This window comes from Myotis daubentonii, chromosome 18, assembly GCF_963259705.1.
Source record: "Myotis daubentonii chromosome 18, mMyoDau2.1, whole genome shotgun sequence".
NCBI classification, from domain to species: Eukaryota; Metazoa; Chordata; class Mammalia; order Chiroptera; family Vespertilionidae; genus Myotis; species Myotis daubentonii.
Window position 1 is genome coordinate 22,569,877 of NC_081857.1, and position 20,541 is coordinate 22,590,417.

At 37.7% G+C, this 20,541-nt stretch overlaps 1 protein-coding gene across 9 annotated transcripts in view; it reads right to left on the reverse strand.

The window, feature by feature from the left end:
- The window catches only part of RASAL2 (RAS protein activator like 2), a 258,767-nt gene that overhangs the window by 60,187 nt on the left and 178,039 nt on the right, over window positions 1–20,541 (reverse strand). For all 9 annotated transcript variants that reach the window (XM_059673950.1, XM_059673951.1, XM_059673952.1 and 6 more), the window contains one exon: window positions 12,363–12,469. In XM_059673950.1, the coding sequence (XP_059529933.1) occupies window positions 12,363–12,469 (107 nt within the window). The remainder of the gene's footprint in view (window positions 1–12,362; window positions 12,470–20,541) is intronic.

Consider the following 20,541-nt stretch of genomic DNA (forward strand, 5'->3'; position numbering starts at 1 on the left):
ACCACCTGCTGGCTTAGGCCCGCTCCCCGGAGGATTGGGCCTAAGATGGCAATCAGACATCCCTCTGGCAGCCCGGCAGCCCTCAGGGGATGTCCACTGGCCAGCGGGGAGCAGGCCCAAACTGCAGTCGGACATCCTTAGCGCTGCTGAGGAGGCGGGAGAGGCTCCCACCACTACCGCTGTACTGGCAGCCATCCGCCTGGCTTGTGGCTGAGCAGAGCTCCTCCCATGTGAGAGCGCCCTAGCCACCACAGGGCAGCTCCTGCATTGAGCGTCTGCCCCCTGGTGGTCAGTGTGCGTCATAGTGACCAGTCATTCCCAGTCCTTCTGCTGTTAGGGTCAGTTTGCGTATTACCCTTTTACTATATAGGATAGAGGCCTGGTGCACAGGTGGGGGCCGGCTGGTTTGTCCTGAAGAATGTCCTGGATCAGGGTGCCTGGCCAGCCCGGATGAGGGGATGATGGCTGTTTGCAGCTGGTCACACCCCCTTCAGGGTGGGGGTCCCCACTGGGGTGCCTGGTCAGTGTGGGTGAGGGGCTGAGGGCCGTTTTCAGGCTGGCGGGCGACTGAAGCTCCCAACCTCCCCTTTTTTCCTTTTTTCTTTTTTATTCTGGGATTTATTTACCTTCTATGGCTGGCACTGGAACTGAGAGCCGGCTTTAGCTTTGAGGCTCGGCTCCAGCTCTGAGACCTCGGCTGCTGAAAGCAGGTTTCTGGGGTTTGTTTAGCTTCTATAATTGCAACATTGTTTCTTAGAGTGCAGCTCAGAGGCCGGCAGCAGCAGGCGGGAAACCTTGGCTTCCTCCATCACTGGAGCAAGCAAGCCTCCTGTTCGCTTCAGCTGCTTGGCTGCCGGCCGCCATCTTGGTTGGCAGTTAATTTGCATATTGCCCTGATTAGCCAATGGGAAGTGTGTCGGAGGTATGGTTAATTACCATGTTTGTCTATTATTAGATAGTATAATAGATATTATAATAATAAACATTGACTCCCATTTGACCCAGTGATCCCACTTCTAGGAATATATCCCAAGAAACTAGAAACACCAATCAGAAAGGATATAGGCACCCCTATGTTCATAGCAGCACAATTTACCATAGGTAAGATTTGGAAACAGCCTAAGTGGCCATCAGCAGATGAGTGGATTTAAAAACTGTGGTACATCTACACATGGAATACCACGCTGCAGTAAAAAAGAAGGAATTCTTACCATTTGCAACAGCATGGATAGAACTGGAGAGCATTGTGCTAAGTGAAATAAGCCAGTCAGAGAAAGATAAATATCACATGATCTCACTCATTTGTGGAATATAATGAACAACATAAACTGATGAACAAAAACAGATCCAGAGACTGAGAAGCATCAATCAGATCATCAAACCTCAGAGGGAAGGTAGGGGAGGGTGGGGGTAAGGGGGAGAGATCAAGCAAAGGACTTGTATGCATGCATATAAGCCTAACCAATGGACACAGACACCAGGGGGGTGAGGGCATGTGTGGGGGTGTGGGGGGCAATGACACATATGTAATACCTTAATCAATAAAGAAAAAAAACCCATTGCTAGGTCAAGATTTGCTATGGGGGGCAAATGGAAGATATTTAGCATACCGTCTCTATCCCTAAAAATACTCTATGTCTTAGAGGTTCACTTTTATTTGATAGGGCACTGTAATATCAGGTTCCTTTTGATTATCTTCCTATTACATTTTTTCAAACCTTTGACTTTTAACTCTAATGTATTATGTTTTAAATTTATCATGTCTTTTAAAGCATTAGGTTTATGTAGGTATAATATACAAAAGGCAAAATTCACTGTTTTGAGTAGCTTGATGGGTTTTGACAAATGTATACTACCACAACTGAGACAGAGAAAATTTCTATCACCCCCAAATCATAAAATTTTCAATAGTTAATCCCTTCCTTGCCCCTTGGCTCCTAGTAAAGCACTAATTTGATTTCTCCCTCCATCTGCTATGGTGTTTTTAATTTGCTATTTATTGCCAGGCTCCCTCAGGCACAGAGCAAGTACAGACCTTCCTACTTGGATCCCATAGCCCATGACTCACTATGTGGGTGGCCCACTGGCTGCCAGGTTGCCTCTCCCCAGCCACCAAATCCACCTGCCATGCCCTGGCCTGGGGCAGGGAAACTGAGCCAGGCCTTTTCTCTTTCCACGGCTGTCATTGCAAGTCACTAGATATCTGGATTGGGGATGGGCAAGAGGCTTGTCCCAACTGAGTTGTGGCCTTGGGTCGCCTGCCAGACATTAGTGATGCTGACAGGCAGGGGCAAGGAGGGCCCGCCAAACCCTTCTCCTGAGATGAGACAACACAGAGTGCGCTTCTCAAACCCTACTTTTCCCACGTTTGTGCACAGGATCCTGCCAGGATCAGAAAGTGTCAGTCGTGGCTAGGTGAGGCAGAGAGGGAAGGCTGGCTGGGGCTCTAGGGGTGGGGATGTGGGCAGTGTAGATTCCATCCCATGGAGGCAGCAGGAGGTGGGACTGTGCCTTGCACATGCTCATTGTCCCATTGGACTTCAGTTACAAAACGCAAACTTAAAGATGAATCATTAAGAATTTTGAGATGGCAATTGCAGAGCATTAAACCTCATGCACAGGGCTCTCTGAGAGCAGGTCCTGTGCGCTGTACTGGTCTCATGCTCATGAAGCTGGCCTGGAATTGGTTCATGGGAAGAATAGTAAGGCTGATAATCAAAGTCTGTGAGTGGCAGTGGGTCCGGGATGGATGAATTTAAAGACAAAGATCTGATGACTGCTGGAACCGGTTTGGCTCAGTGGATAGCGAGTTGGCCTGCGGACTGAAGGGTCCCGGGTTCGATTCCGGTCAAGGGCATGTACCTGGGTTGCGTGGGTTGCGGGCATATCCCCAGTAGGAGATGTGCGGGAGGCAGCTGATCGATGTTTCTCTCTCATCGATGTTTCTAACTCTCTATCTCTCTCCCTTCCTCTCTGTAAAAAATCAATAAAATATATTCAAAAAAAAAAAAAGATCTGATGACTGAATTTGGGGGGGGGGAAGAAAGGAATACTATGGCTTTTCAGCTTTTTATCTCTGAGGACTGAAGAAATTTGTAGTATTACAAAGTTAGAAATACAGGGGGAAGGAGTTTTTGGGAAAAACTTAAGTGAATACAATTTGAGTTGAACTGATTTTAAATTACTGCAGGACATCAGAAATAAGCATCAGTGGAATACAGAGGACTGTTTAGAAGAAGATTCTCCTAAATATCATCACCTTCTGTTTCCTGATGTGGTGATCACTGATTTCACTCTTCACAGTGAAGAGTGATGTTGTCTCATCAGAGTAATAGAAAGATCCTTCTAATGGGAAAATTTCAGCATTATCCCATTAAACTAGCTCACATATAAAATATCTTCTAAGAATGCAGAGGCAGAGATGGACTATACACAAAATGAAAAAGATCAAGCAGTTTATTTAATAGACATGAACTTATGAAAGAGATTATAAAGCACATTATATAAGATATAACTCTTCAGGTGGGAAAATTTGCAAAAATTAAAAATATTCCAAATATATGCCTGCCATAATTTGCTTTCTTCTTTTAAAATCAAATGTCATGTTTCTTATGTTTATATGCTTGAGTAAAAATGTATATAACTATATGTCTTATAACAGGCAAAATTATGGTAGTGTGAATACAAATGCACACATGCCATATCTGTATATATAAAGAGCCACGGGCCGTCACCTCCGAAACAACCGAACGGACGACCGAACAGGCTGAGTGGGGCGACCAAGACGGCAGGGGGGTTAGTGAGGGATGACCAAACAACTGAACACCAGGCTGCATGGGGCGAACAGGCCGGCAGGGGGAGTTAGTGAGGGATGACCAAACCAGCTGAGCAGCAGGCTGCATGGGGCGACCAGGCCTGCAGGGGGTTAGTGAGGGGCTACCAAATGACTGAACAGCAGACTGTGTGGGGTGACCAGGCCCACGGTGGGGGGGCAGTTAGGGGTGATCAGGTCAGCAAACAGAGGTGGTTAGGGGTGATCAGGCTGGCAGGGGGGTCAGTTAGGGGTGATCAGGCAGGCAGGCAGGTGAGCAGTTAGGAGCCAGTGGTCCCGGATTGGAGAGGGTGCAGGTTGGACTGAGGGGAACCCCCCCCCCACAAATTTCGTGCACTGGGTCTCTAGTATTAGTAATAAGCATCTAAAAAAACTTGTAGGAGATAAGCAGCCACTACATAATGAAATTTATTTTGTTGTCTTGTTTCCTCCCCAAATACATTTTATTTAACCCAAAATACCCCAATATTATCATTTCAATTTGTAATCAATATTAAGAAACATTCAGATATCTTCTCTTTTTCCCCCTAAACTTAAAGAAAAAACCCAGCTTTATTGAGATATACTATACATGTCATCAAATTCCCCCTTTTAAAGTATACAATTTAGGGTTTGTTGCATATTCAAAAAGTTGTATAACCATCACAACAGTCTAATTTCAGAACATTTCCTCACTCCCAAAAGACATCCTGTACCTAATTAGCAGTTATATGCCCTCTCAACCTCTGGCAACCATTAATCTATTTTCTTTCTCTATAGATTTGCCTATTCTGGACATTTCATATAAACTGAATCATACAACATTTAACATAATGTTTTCAAGATTCATCCATGTTGTAGCATATATTAGCACTTCACTCTTTTTATGATGGAATAATACTCCATTGCATGGATAGACCACACTTAGTATACCTACTCTTTAGCTGATTAGCCATCCAAGTGTGTACAAAATGGTATCACACTATAGCTTTGATTAGCATTTCCCTAATGACTCATGATGTTGAGTGCCTTTTCATATCTCTACTGGCCATTTGTATATCTTCTTTGGAGAAATGTCTATTCAAATCCTTTTAGCACCTTTTCTTTTAATAGCTAATCAACAGCCTGACAAAAAAAAATTAAAATGATATCTTAATCAAATATGCTGCTTGGACTAAAGTTTATTTACAATAAAATTAGTAGATGTTTAATATAAAATAAATAAAGTATTTAAAAATCAAGTGGAGTGGTACTGGTACTAGTAAACAGAATGAAAGGGCCTGATGCTAGAAAGGGAATTCGGGGATATTACTGTTTACCAGCAATGGCTGTACGTTGCCAAGTATAGGTATAGCTGAGAGCTACAAAAATACCTTTCTGTATAGCTAATCCTAGCAAAATCAAGAAGTTGGCAAGGTTCCCTTTCTATATTTCTATCTTCCTAATATCTAATATCAATTACACTCAGAGGCTAATTATATGCTCCCTTAAATAGGCATTATCCCTTGAAAATGTTTATCTCTAATTGTAAAATGAAAGGTGTTAAGCCTCCTTTAATGGTAAAGCTGAAGAAAAATATCTGTGCTTCGAGGAGAGGGGCATATAGTACACTACCCATGAGAATGAGCTGTAAGTGAGCTCATCCCATCCTCCCCCTCAAAGAGCCCTCCTCTCCTGGGCAGGATAAGCAGGAATCTCCGCTAGTTAGCACTGCTGCAAACACATTTCTAGGAATATCCATAGACTAGAGGCCCGATGCATGAAATTCGTGCAAGAGTAAGCCTTCCTTCCCCCCGCTGCTGGCACCGGCTTCCCTCTGACACCCAGGACCTGGGACCCAGGACCCAGGCTTCCCTCAGGCCGCTGGCAGGGACCCGGGACCCGGGCTTCCTTTGCAGCCCCAGCTTCGTCCAGAAGGACGTCTGGTCTAATTAGCATATTACACTTTTATTATTATAGATTGAGGAGGGTTCCCATCATTCTTTGTTTCAAGTTTAGAATCTTGGCACTATTCCCTGCCACACCTGCTCCCTTTTCCTCCAGGTATTTATCATGTCCTTTCTATTTCTCTTAAGGGGTCATATCAATTCTTATTTCTTTTTTCTCTGCTCCAAATTTTATATTTTCCAGGACATTTATCATGAAGAGATTTTAAAATTATACCCATTCTGATTACAAAATGATTTAAAGATACAGTTAATATTTAGTGTCTTCAGACTATAATTTTTCTTTTCTGACATCCCTATGTTTATCCATTATTTTTACCTCTGGTAGTAAAATTTTAATAGAAATACAATATGAATATAAATTCATGTTATATATTCATACATATATGAATACAAATATACCTTTTATTAAAGGAGATATCACTGCAGGGTGATCCTATTATGAATTTTAACTCCATGTAGATTATCAGCAAAGAGAAGGAAGAAAGATAGATACAGAATATTTAAGCAGTAGGGGACAGAACTTTAAGTACCCTAGAATACAATAGCAATGAGAATACAAAAATTGAAATAATATGTAGCTTGGGTACTATGAATTCAAATTGATTATTTCAGCCCTGAGGCTGAGATTCTTAGGCTGGTCAGAGGTCACGGTACCACAATAAAGCAATGTTTTATAAATGTAGACCGGTCGCCTGAATTGACTGTGGCAAACACTTAGAAGGGTAACTAATATGCAATGCAGCAATCTGTTTGTGAGAAATATTAGGCCAATGAGAAAATATCAGACTTGAAGGTACAGAAGAAAGCACTAATGTCTATGGAAAGACATTGACTAAAATGAGTTCCTAATATTTTAACTATTTAGACAAATAGTTCTAAATCCTGGGTACATGTTAGAATCTTCTGGGAAGTTTTTTTAAAAATACAAAAGATTAGGTTCTAGTCCAGAGATTTTCATTTAAGTGGTCTGAGGTGGATTCTAGGCATTAGTATTGTTGTGGAGTTCCTTAGGTGATTTTTTAGGTTTAGCTAGAGTTGAAAACCACTGGTTTGACAATGAACACTTTCTGGTCTTTATCAAGTGAGCATGAAGCTTTCTGTTTCTTTATTTAACCTGGAAAAACAAAGATCTTATTGAGGCTTTTATTGGACTTATTCAGGATTCTATACAAAACAGAGACCAGTATCAACTGCACCTAAAATCTCAAAACTTGCGAAAGGATGTGACATTTCTTTTTAAGCAGGAATTTAACTTCGTCTACATTTATTATTCCAAAGCTTTACTTTCTCCCTAAAACTATGCAAAGGTTTCACCTTTTGATAGTCTTTTGTATCTAGTGCATGTATCTGATTGGGAATGCTCAGGTGTCTCTATAACAAGAACACAAGGAGGGTTACACAGAAATAGTCAGCTATTGCTTTAGTTCAGCCATGCTTTCTGGTTGTCTTGGCATATATTTTAGTGCCTGAATTCTTTCAGAGCCAAGCTCAAAGCTAATACGAATGAAGCAGCTGCGACTGCATTGTGTTATATTCACATGGAAGGCCAACTCAGACCATTGTGTTATGGAAATGAGAACACTACACCAAGCACCTGGCCCGGAACACAAGCAGCCTTCTCTTAGCCAAAACTAAATTGATGGCATCTTCTAAGGAGAAGTGATAAAAAAAAATCATAAATATCAATAGTCACTTTATAAATAGAATATTCAAGAAAGGAGGCTGTTCCAAAAACTAAGGCAAGTGAAACAAACACATACAATTGCAAGACATGATTATTTTCCCATTCTAAATTAAATTATAAGTACCTAAGCAAGTTTTCAGTAGTTTACTTATTTCTTCCTAAGAACCCCTGTAATATTTAAATGTAGTTTTAACAATGTATGAAACATAGAATGGATATCTTATTTAAAGGAAAACACAAGTATGACAAATATGACCAAAAAAAATCTACCAGGATGTTAAAGAAAAAAAGGACCTCTAAAAAGGTGAAAACTATTCTAATGACTAAAATTGTTCTAACAGTCAAAACTCAGATCTGTAGAAACATTGTGAGTTTATGTATGACACCAAAAGGGCTCAAAGAAATAACTACAGAAACAAGTCAATAAAGAAATCTATCTAATTTCACTTCCTAATCAATTTAAGTAGATACAACGTACCCTATACACATAAAATACCCTAGCCCTGAATTCCAAAAACAAATTCAATTCTCTCTTTGTTGAGGAAAAATATATTCTGCACAGGTACACTCATTTATTCCAAATGATCCCTTAGTGGTTATTAACTAGTTTAGTAATCTATTTGGAGACATCACCAGTAATACCAAGAGAATACGTGTAGAAAGATACTCTATTCTTGTCCTTCACTAATTCACACATATTCTGTGCATTCACAATTATTGTTGAGAATCTACTATGTGTAAGGTATTGTGTTAGGCATTGGGGTAGCAACACAGATGAGTAAAAGAGATATTCATTATCTAATGAGGTACAAAGACTGACAAACAAATACTATTTTCGATCCATAGTTGGGAATCGCATATGCAAAGAGCTGACAAATTATACGTAAATTTTCGACTGCTGAGATGGTGGATTCCCCTAAGCCCTCTCATTGTTCAAGGGTCAACTATAATTAAAACTGGAATTAAGGTGAAGAAATATGGGGTGAGAGTGGAGGAAGAACAGAACAGCTATCCTACAAATCGCGGCTTTTTCTTATGGCTAAAATTAAAATTAAAATACATTTAAACATTCCTAAAAACCAAGTCATTGCCTTCAGTGTCCAAATAAGTTCCCTTTTTCATTTTGTATGTCCTTATTTTTAAACTTATTGACTTTGCTGCCTACCACATACACAAAGATGGCGTAGACTAAGTAAGGAATATACATGAATATGCTGCTAATATATGAATATATGTTATATGAATATATGAATATGAATATTAGTTACCCATTTAAAATTTTTACAAATATAAATTTGAGGGAGTGGGGAGGACATACAAAGGTTTTAGTTTTACCTGATGTAGCCTCACTGCTATAGTTATTCCTTGGCTCCTTTCTGCCTCATCTAGCAGCAGTGAGCAGGATATAAGCAACTCTTACCCACTGGCTTCTCTTGTATCTCCCTGATGCTAAACCCTACTCTAGAACTATCAGCAGTGTCAGCTGGTAGCCAGAAGTGGGTGCTGGGCTGGTCCTCCACTGAATGAGAGCCCCTCACCCATCACTCACTGAGTGATGTCAAGGGGAAGAGTCAAGTAATTTACCGATACTTCACAGTATTTATAAACTTGGTTTAGCTTTTGAGCCAAGACAAATATTTCAATATACAAATATCTAATGTTTTAGCAGCCAGCAAAATTTAGTTAAACTTGACTGACAAATCCACTCACAGCCTTGTCCCAACTTACCTTTCCAGCCTTCTCTCTTGCCATTTTTGCCTATATACTTTCAATTCCTGCCTCACTGAACACTTTCCATATTCCCTGAAAGAGTCAATTACTGTATGAAGTGTGTCTTTCCAAAATGCTGTTCCCTCAGTCTGGTTTACTCTCTCTTCCCTTGTCAATTATTTTCATTCAGCCTTTGAAACTCAGCTCAAATCCTGGCTCCTCGGCAAAGCCTTAGTTTACACAGTACATTGTTAAAAGCTCATATCACCATGCTCATCTACCTCCTTATGAATCTGGTCCTTTTTCTGTCTCTTGCTACTAGACTATACGTACTCTGGGAGTGGAAATTTCTGTATCCATTTCTGCTTCCCCAGTACCAAACAGAGTGCCAAGAAAGTGTCAATAATTGGCAAATCACCAATACTTTGCTCAAAGTAAGCATCCGATAAGAGTGTCAGTGTCAATAATTTTAGTCAAAGCTTGCTAAAATCTATTTCATCTTCTCTGCTTTCAGAAAACCTGAAAATGTTGCTAAGGAAAAAAAAAAGGCCTTTTGGGGAGTCCACTACTAGTTCCTTTTTGGGTTCATCTAATGAGCAGTGAACCTGCTATTCATCATAGTAAAGACATCTGAACCCTAGAGCCACAAGACTTGTGCTTAAATCTCACTTCTGCCCCTTCATAAGTTTAACATGGAAATGATCTCCTTTGTGATACTGTATAAATAACTTACAGTTAAGTATCTCAAGGTTCAGTTCCTTTTTGTACTGTTTTTTCTGTATTCAGAGAGTCCACCATAATATTTATTATGAAAGTATTTTGTGTTAGTCTAAAAACTAGGCATACTTCTTACTGGCAATACATTTAAGTGATGCAAGTAAGTCACATTAGCTACTGGTGTTATATGTAAATTTAAAAAATACAATGTACGTCCACAGACATCCAAGTATGGCAGTGCCTCATTTAGCCAGCATATTATGGTTTCTCTTAAAAGAATATAAATTATTTATCCAGCATTACCAAGGAATAAGGTACTTCATAAACCAGATTTTTCTGATAAGTTTTATAAGCATCACATATCTTCAAAATTTTAAATATTCCCACCAGATATATATTACACAATATTATACAGTTCTACTTTTTAAAAAGTCCAGCACACAAATATAACCTCGCTTTTTCTTGATGATTCAAGATCATTATTATCAATGTCAATTACTACACTATGCACCATTCATCCTGTAATGTAATGGTACCCATAAGGGCTATTGATGAATGTAAGGCTATTTGCCTTTATCCTAAGTGGATTCAGATTGTTTTTATTACTCTGCAAACAGTGTGTTCTGATAGTTATTTTTCAAACAATTGTCTAGGTGAGGGCTTGGGAATGGTTAAATTCTCCTAGAGAGCTAAGTGCATAGGCTCGGTGACTGCAATTTGTTAGGCAAAGGTCTCTTCTTTCCCTCAATATTTCTAAATCCATGAGGTAGCTGAGACTGTCAGGAGACTAACAACTGAGTAAGTTGTCCAGAAGTAGTGCTAGCCTTCATATGCATGCATTATTGCTTTATTACTTTTACTCAAGAATAGTCAGTCTTATTATTAAGGTAAACCTTAGATTAGATGTCAACTTATTATTTAAATATAAATAAAGTTATTGTTTTTAATGAATTCAAAATTTAAAAGCCCAGTCATGAACTTCAGACTCAATTTAGAAGTACTTCAATGTTACCATCCTGCAGAGGGATATTCTTCAGTTACTGACTTAGAAAAATTTCTAAGAATTCACCATTCTATTCCAGCATGATGGCATAAAAACTTCAAATTCTAATTCAATCCCTTTGTACCAAACTCTGGATATGGATAGTTGGTTTCAGTATATTTGATCTCTGTTTCATCAATAAAACAAGGAGGGAAGGGGAAAATGCTGCCTTCATTCATAAAAAGTTTTAAAAATAGGTAGCTATGTCTATGGAACAAAGAAATTTAGTAAAAGGCATGAAACCTGATATTTTGAAATTCCTATCAAAATTGGTTTAGAATATTAATCCAACATTTGCTTGTGAACTTTAAAAACGAAAAGTTTGTAAAAATTTGAAAGGGCACGATAACAAATATCCACAAACTCTACAAGGCACTAAGATACAATAAAGGGAAATCTTGCTCCTCAGGGTTAATCCAAAATTAAACATCATTTAAGTTATTAACTTACTCATGAATGTCTACTTATATATCTCAAAATATCAGTTCTACTTAAAAGGTCATCCCAACTTTTAAAAAATAGCACTGGAATAAGTAAACAAAGAATATAACATATTAACTTGGCTGAATTAAAAGAAAAATATTTTTTTTCCATAGAAAAATCTATTTCTATTTTATATTGATTTCCATTGTATCTACAACAATGACAAAGTTCATGTAATTCTTTTCAAGTTTAAAAACAATGAATTTTAATAATATGATTAGAATGTTAGTATATTTCTTGCTCAATAAACAAAGAAAATGGATGAATTAAAATATGGATTAATCAGAGTTTTAACAAAATGGTTCAAACTATGCCTGCAACTGGTGGTCAGCTGACCTGATCACTTACAGCCTTTCCATCTCAGCATTCCTTTGAATTTAATACTGAGTCTCAGTACTACCTGTCAGTTTAAGGATTATTTTAAACTGGGATATTTCTTCCAGGATATTTCTAGAGCACTTTAATGGTCATTTAAAACAGACTTAGGCAAAGCAGACCTGATTTCAGAACTAGAACTCACAATTGTTTAAATTCTCTTACAATTTCCTCTGCAACTTTATGAGTCTTATCATTCTCTACTTATGTTCCAGCTTTGGAAAATTAAAAAAAAAAATCTCACCAGCATCTTTACAGAATTGTTATAGGTTTTGGCCAGTGATTTGATAAAAGAGCATTCTGCAAAGATTTGTACTCTATTGTTCAGAGGAATTTGAATTTAATGTATTTAGTTACATAATTTGGAAGTATTCCACAAGTAAAATTAAAATTCCCTAAAACCTAATAAACCTTACATTTAAAGTAATAGACATTAAGTACAGTTAATCTATAAAAGTTGACAACTCTGTCTTTAACCCTAAGTACTGTAAAGAAATTCTTGAGGAGCAAAATGTTTTACTCCTTAGCAAATATAACTATAAGAAGAAACGACAAAAGTGAAATATCCTTTCAGAGAAGAGAAACACTTACTGGTACTTTGAAGGGTGAGGTATATGCAGTGTCCATGGAGTTGGGTTTCTCGGAGGTACTGGTCCCTGAGATACTCCGTCTGCGAGGGGATCTTTCTGCTGGCACCTCTGAAAAAGAAAGACCATTAAGAACCCAAAATTTAAAATGTGTAACTTAATTGTGAAATTATTCTCACTACCCACCCCCCCAAAAAAATCAGTTTACTTTAAAGGTGCATTATATTCTATAACCACATAATTTTTCTTTTTATCTCTGCGGTGTTTGAACTATGTAGACTAGGAGATGGTCATAGTTAGGAATCTGCTTTAGTGTAACTGCTTATGTCTCATCTGTGCACATATAAAAATAATTTCTTTTAAGCTATTGTTTAATATCTATAAGTTCACTTAATATTTGTATCTTACAGTGTATGAATCTACTTCTCTATTTGTCAGCAGCAAAGGAATTAATAGAAATTTTTTACATTCTTGTGAACAAAATATAGTCTAATGTTGCTCATGATTTGAAAGTGCTTGCACAAAGGTCAAAGTTCAGTTCAGTGCAGACAAGATGATTCACCAGACTGCAACCAAAGGGCCATGTGAAGACTGAAAGCTGCTGCCAGGAGAAAATACATATATGCCTATGCAGATATAAAAATAGATCAGCTTCTCCTTGTTCTCGCAATATGACCTTACTAAGACATTACTCTGGAATCCCAAATCGGTTCAAACTACCTAACGAGCTTCAGATTTTGCACATAATGTGATAAATATCCAACTTAACTACTATGCACTACATTAAGGTTACATTTAATTTTTTATAGAGTGATATACATATGCATATTTCTGCACATACACACACATAGATGATAGATATATACATATTATACCTTTATCACAACTGCTTCCCATCTCCACTTCAACTGACAGACACATAGGAATCCAGCTTCTCAGATAACATTAGATAATTTCAACATGAACAAGGAAAAAAAATACATCCTAAAAAAGTATTCTGTATTATCTTCCAGATCTTAAAAAATGAGGAGTAAATGGTGACTCCGGAGACTGACATTTTGCTTCCTGCTGCTCTCCCTTTAAAAGACAGATGCAGTTTAAACTTCCATTTCTGGCCTCCTGGCCCCTGGGATCCGTGCTACTTCCACTTAAGAGAAAGCGTTTTTCTCTCGCTCCCTCCTTGTGTCTTGCTCTTCCCCCCTCCTCTCTACAGCTTGCAGAGAGAGCAAGCAAGAAAGAAACACACAGGACTGCAGCTATTCAATCAATCGCTCTCACAGCACATCCTCATTAGTTATTTTCAGGCTATTAGCAGACGCCCAACCACTGCCTCCCCCCAGTTACAGAAAATTTCACTGTATTGTACTAATCGGCAGCAAGAAAAAAGATTTACTGAAATTTATATTCAGTTAGTGCCAAAAGGATACCATTTTACACAGATTCAGTAATGCATACAAGTCAATCCCTCCTATGAAAATCCAATTGGAAGTGCTTACCCTATTACTATGTTTGCCTGTTGGATACTGATATGCTTCCCACGACTAAACATCTTCTCTGTGACATCTTGACTAGGGAGACATAAGCCAAATTGCAGCATTCCTAATGACTGGGAGGTTGACAGCAGAGTGCCTTACATGCCTGCAGCAGATGAAAGTTCCTCGCTATTACTGTGTTTTACAATCATGACCAATTAGTAACTGTAAGTTGCTCAACTTCTCGCTAACCACCAATGGTTAAATGAGCCTTGATTGTACAAAGTCATTTTCAGAATTAGGCACACACAATTTAGTGCACATTGCTAAAAAATAGCAGTATATTTAGCTAAAATTCATGGAATGGCACAAAGCACTGAATTTAAACAAATCAGTTCGTTAAACACACTGAACAAGACCGTCAGACTCCAGCAACATGACATTAAAGAGTGATTTTCCAAGTTAGGAAAGTCTTATGAGGGGCAGGCAGTTGGGTGGAGGAGGGGCTGATTAAGGTAGAATATAATCTCATCTGCCCTCTGATGAGTACTTATAATTAGAAAGTACAGGAGGAACCTGAATGTTACAATAAAATATATTTCCATCTCTGAATTGATGGAGAAACCAAATTATAATGTAGGAAGAAAGTTTCATTAAGCAAGGATAAAATGAAACAGTTTCTTTTAATTTGCAATATTCTAAGAAAAAAAATTGAAACTTATTTCTTCACTTTGTTCCAAACATCTAATTTTATCATTCAGGCATATAAATTCATTAAATAAATATATTTCAATGCCTTTCACTATTTGGAAATTATTGGCTAAAATGAGCAACCACATTTCAAACTCTAACAAATATGTTATTTGTTTGGTTTATTTTTGCTCTTAGATTCTTTTTCTGTATCATGAAAAAAAACACCTCACAACTCTGATATAGCTTAAAGAATTTATTTGGGTTCAAAAGAAGAAATTAAATTATTCTTGAAGTCTGAACAATTGCCCCTAAAGGGAAAAGAAAGGATGAAGAATACAAGGTAAATTAAATCAACTATTAAAATAGTAAGAAATCTATACTTCTTAACTTTCTCAACCCCAACAATGCAAAAAAGAAAGAAAAAAAGGCCTTTTAATATCCAGGTTGTTTAGTTCTCAGAAGATTCACAACTATTTCAAAGCTGAGAGAAGAATATATACCCCCAGGAACCGATGTCCATTTAGAAACAGGATGGCATCAATAAGAGCAGAATTAACAACTCACAGGGTTAGTCACAGGTCTGCATAGTAAACTGGCCCAACCACCTTTACTTTTAAGTCTCCAATTAGAAAGGAAAGCTGCTACTATGCTCCTAAAGCTACATTTCTGCTGAGTTGGACCAAAAATCTATAGTGGTTCCAATAGGCCAAAATTAGACAGCTTTCTTCCCTACCCCCATTCCTGCTATATGCTATCGCATTATTGTCATCTGCTATAAAAATTAATGATCTTTCATAGTCACAATATTTAATTATAGTCATTTAAAAATATGCTTGCTTTCTAAGGCTGAGACATATAATATTGTTTCAGTAGATAGAGGTCTGAAACATTTTGTTCAAGTTCTCATCATCTAAAAATAGTATTTTTCATCTTCAGATTGAAAGACCAAAAAAAGTTATAAAAAAAAACCCTTAAGTTTAAAATTTAACTCATCATTTCCTTTGCCATTAGGTATGAATTGAGATGAGGTGGCAACTTAAAATAATGAGAGATAACCTCCAATCCAGCCCTACATAGAATGATGTACTGAGCAGAGAGAACATTTGGTTGCTTTTCTTAGCAGCACTATCAACTCTCTGTGTGTCCTGTATGAGCCATTTCACCTTTCCTGCTCTGGTCTTCATTAATAAACTGGGTTATTCAGACCAACCAGCGATGAAAACAAGATGAATGAGTTCATATGCTTTGATGCAAAATTAGCATTTTGGAAAAAAAGGGGCTCTCTAAATACAAAATGTAGTATTATAATGTTATTTCCTCAACATGCACATTTTCCTCTTTGTCAATGTGCTTTCTCTGAAAAGTGTGGTGAAGAAATTGACAACTGGATAATTACTAGTATAGGGGCAAAGGCACTTTTGGTAGAGGATGTGCTTGTTCAACAGAACTCAACCTCTGCCTTTAGAACCTAGTAGTGTTTTCATGGCCTTTAGTTTACTTATCAGGAAGCAAATGTCCAAAGTGATTCAGGGGTGGAAAAAAAAGTAAGACAGTGCTAAGGAGATGAAGAGGTATAGTAATTTAGATACAGTGAACAGGTAGTTGCCTTGAGAAGGGGAGTGAGAAGTAAGGAAGTCAGCCTTGCATATTTCTCAGGGAAGAACACTGGGAACTAATGCAAAGCTTCTAGGGTAAACAGCAGCAGGGAGCCCAGAGGGACTCTTGTAGCAGAGTGCTCCTATTTGTTTGTAGCTTACGGGTCTACACATAAAAACTTTACCTTTTGACTCAGAAAAAACGCCAGGTGAAATACACTTCACCCAAAGGTACAAATCATGGAGAAACCCTATGGACATACACTTACTGACACTTTCTTATTTTCTTTTCAGGATTTTGAATAATGAATGTGATTGAAATAATTCTGGAATATTATGTTTGGAAAGAGAGTAAAAGGAAATGTTTTTATCATATATGTTTGCTAATACATAAATGTTTTAACTGAGGGTTAGTTTCAAAACCTTCTGAAAGTATCAAAAGAGAAAGGTTATCTGCTATATGACTTCATTATGACCATACATCTAGAAGCATAAAATATACTATATTTACTTTTTGTTCAATCATATTTAACCAAAATTCATATGTCATCATCATGTCATATATGCACATATGTAACATAAATAATGCAGCTAAAAATGTCATGAATTCTGGTAATGTCTACCACTTTTAGGTTAAGTTACAATAGTGTTTTTAAAAGGTAGATAGTCCAGCGGGCGTGGCTCAGTAGTTTACCACTGACCCATGCATGCACCAAGAGGTTGCTGGTTCGATTCCTGGCGAGGGCCTCCTGCATATCCACACCAGGGATCGAGCCCACAACCCGGGCATGTACCCTGACCGGGAATGGAACCATGACCTCCTGGTTCATAGGTCGACGCTCAAACACTGAGCTATGCTGGCTGGGCCAGTGGGGGCAAATTTTAAAAAAGGGAATACTCTCACCAATGTGAAAGTCATTTCAGAAAATTCAACATGAAAGACAAACAAAATGTGGAAAGATATTTATATAGTTTTAATTTGGTGGACAATGACGCAAGGAACCAAAATATCTTTTTCATAGCAAATTTCTCTAGTTATGACAGACCAGAAAAACATTACATATTCGCAGATGCAGTCAGTTTGGTATATATAGTATGTCTAAATATTTCACATGAATAGCAACCCAAGCCAATTCCTAGTCATTTTGTTGTTCAGAATTATAAAATATAAATGAATGTGAATGCCCTGCCAATTCTAATATTCACAGGCCTCTTTAATATTTTTGATATTATATTTAAGAAATGTGTTCTAATATTCTTTTTTTAAATATATTTTATTAATTTTTTGCAGAGAGGAAGGGAGAGGGATAGAGAGTTAGAAACATCGATGAGAGAGAAACATCAATCAGCTACCTCCTGCACAACCCCCACTGGGGATGTGCCCGCAACCAAGGTACATGCCCTTGACCGGAATCGAACCCGGGACCCTTGAGTCCACAGGCTGTCGCTCTATCCACTGAGCCAAACCAGTCAGGGCATGTTCTAATATTCTTAAAAGGAGAATTTTTCAGTTCACTTCAAAAACCTTTTTAAAAATCAATAACATTTTAACATAGCATGATAGAAAATTGAATACACACCAAACTGTGTTTGTGCAACCATTCAGGGCCCTGAAATTTCAGTGTGTATAGTGTTGCTGTGAATGAGCTGACCTCACTATCATCTATTTTCCCTTATATTGTGTAAATGATGGTAACAATAAGTAGGAGTGGTTCAAATTATTAATAAATGAGGTAAGCAAATAACTTAGCTCTCCATGCTGTGAATTCTAAATTAGAAGAATACTTCTCCCATAGGAGGCACATAATACATTTAAGAAACAGAATAGGAAGGAAAGAATAGTATTAGGAAACGAGTTTGTACCTCTCTAGTAAAAAGGGATTTTAATAACAAATAGCAAAAAGTGAAAGAAAAAAGGCTTCATGAAAATGGAATTTCATACTTTTTGTTGGAGGAGGACTGAAGGTAAAAACTTAAAAGTGCAGGTAGAGAACCATTTTATAAAGGAAAAGGGACAAGAGCAAAGAGAAGAAAATTACATATTACATTTATATAGTTGCTAACACTATAGCACCTGGGCATTTCATAGACTTCATCCACCTGATTCTCAGTGGGACATTCTCTGCTGTGTCCCACTTTTACTGCTTTAAAGCCTGTGTACTGACAGTCACTACCATTCAGCTGCTCTGAAATACAAATCCCCAGAGCCACTTTAATTCATCCAATTTGTATCACTCAGAATGCAATACTTCACTCAAACAAGCAGTCCTTTCAAGTTTGCATGCACTAGCACTTACTTCAATACATACACATTGGTGCTAAGTACGAAAATGTGGTGAATTCTCAGAAAGTATAGACACCAGTCTCCCCACCTTTACTTTACTTCAATAAATTTATTCTCTATTATTATTATAAATGTATTCTTGTTAATATAACAGGAGAACAGATTTCTCTCTGGTCAAGGAATCTGAACATCCACAAGTATTCCATTTCTTCAGCTTAGGACTTCACATGATGATATTGGATGGGATGGTAGAGAATAGTTTTAGTGCAAATAACACTTGCAACCAGAACAGCTAAGAAACAACTCAGGGTTACAGGGTATCTTTAGTTTCAAATACAAAGCATATCTCTGGGCCTTGGTGCTAGCAACCGGAATCTTAATAACAATGATGAAAATATAAGGATAACTACAACACCCAACTATCACTTCTTAATCCTTGTTACATGCTAAGAGTGTTATATGAGTTCTCTCTTTAATCCTGACAATAATTTTCTGATAAGGAAATTATTTTACAGATAAGGAAACTGCCCCCATTTTACAGCTATGGAAATAGATGTTCTGTTACTCTGCCCATGTTTGCGCAGGTGGTAAAGGGCAAAATCAGGACTGGAACCCATGTGGTTTGGAGCCTGTACTTTTAATCACCATGCATACTATCCTATTCTCCTTGTATTCTGGACTATTGGCTGTAATGGAGAAAAAATAAGATAGATAATCATGGAGACTCTTCCTAAAAGTAACTCAAAGAACTTGAACCATATGCACAAAATTCTTCGTATTTTAAAGAAAATGAAAGCATACTCTTTGAGCAATAATTTACTACAAACAAAGCCCATCAGAGAAAACTTTCACCCTAACCCATTTGGCTCAGTGGATAGAGCGTCAGCCTGTGGACTGAAGGGTCCCAGGTTCGATTCCGGTCAAGGGCATGTACTTCAGGTGCCGGCACATCCCCAGTAGGGGGTGTTCAGGAGGCAGCTGATTGATGCTTCTCTCTCATGGATGTTTCTAACTGTCCATCCCTCTCCCTTCCTCTCTGTAAAAAATCAGTATATATATGTATATATATATATATATATAACTTTCAATCCCAGAATTCTGATGCTAAAAATAATATTCTAGTCAAGAAACAAAGAGAAGTGAAGCAATGGGATGAAGAGGGAAAAAGGTTACTAGCATAATGTAATGGAGAAAAATTTGAACAAAATAAGAAACAAGCTATAAAGAATATCTACTACTGATTTCTTGAATAAAAGTGACAAAAAGCCTCCAAAAAATAACTTGCCCCTAGGGATAGAGATGAATAGATGAAGAACAGAGGATTTTTAGGGTGGTAAAAATACTCTGTGTGATACTATAATGATGGATATATGTCATATAGTTGTCAAAACTCACAGAATGTACATTAAGAATAACCCCTAGTGTTAAACCTTTTAAAAAAGCCTTGCTCTTCTATCTTCCTAAGTAATCTTCAGAATACCTAAGTGGAGAGATAACTACTAAGGCCAATTCTATGAGACAAAACTAGATTAAAAGCATTACGATCTTAGGTTTTACAAAGAATAATCTATATACATAAAAGCCTAAGCGACCAAATGACTGAACACTGGTCAACTGGTTGCTATGATGCGCACTGACGACCAGGGGGCAGACGCTCAATGCAGGAGCTGCCCCATGGTGGTCAGTGCGCTCTAGCCACAGCCAGCCTCCTGTAGCCAGCCAACCTCCTACAGTCCCACCCCGCAGTCTCTAAATAACTAGGAAAGCATCATTCAGCATAAAATGACTGTTTTGAGCATTTCAATCTAGTTATTTATAAAATTTTCTTAATCTCACAGCTTCATTTTGGTGAAACATATTTTGTCCACTCTAGAAGACAATGTCTTCTAATCTACAGAGATTTCTAAGACCTTATCTAAACTTTTTCTATGACTGACTTATTGTTCTCATTATTAGTATGTTTCATATATAACTGTGAGTATAAGCTTTGATTTACTTACACTATGATTTCAGTATTCATCTTTAAAATCTTAAAAAAGATTTGGTCCTTGATTGTGTCAGGGCCTTTTAAGACTAGTTGGGGTTTCATCCTAAAGTAGATTTTAACAGAAAGTATTGAAAACATACAAACGTTTGGGC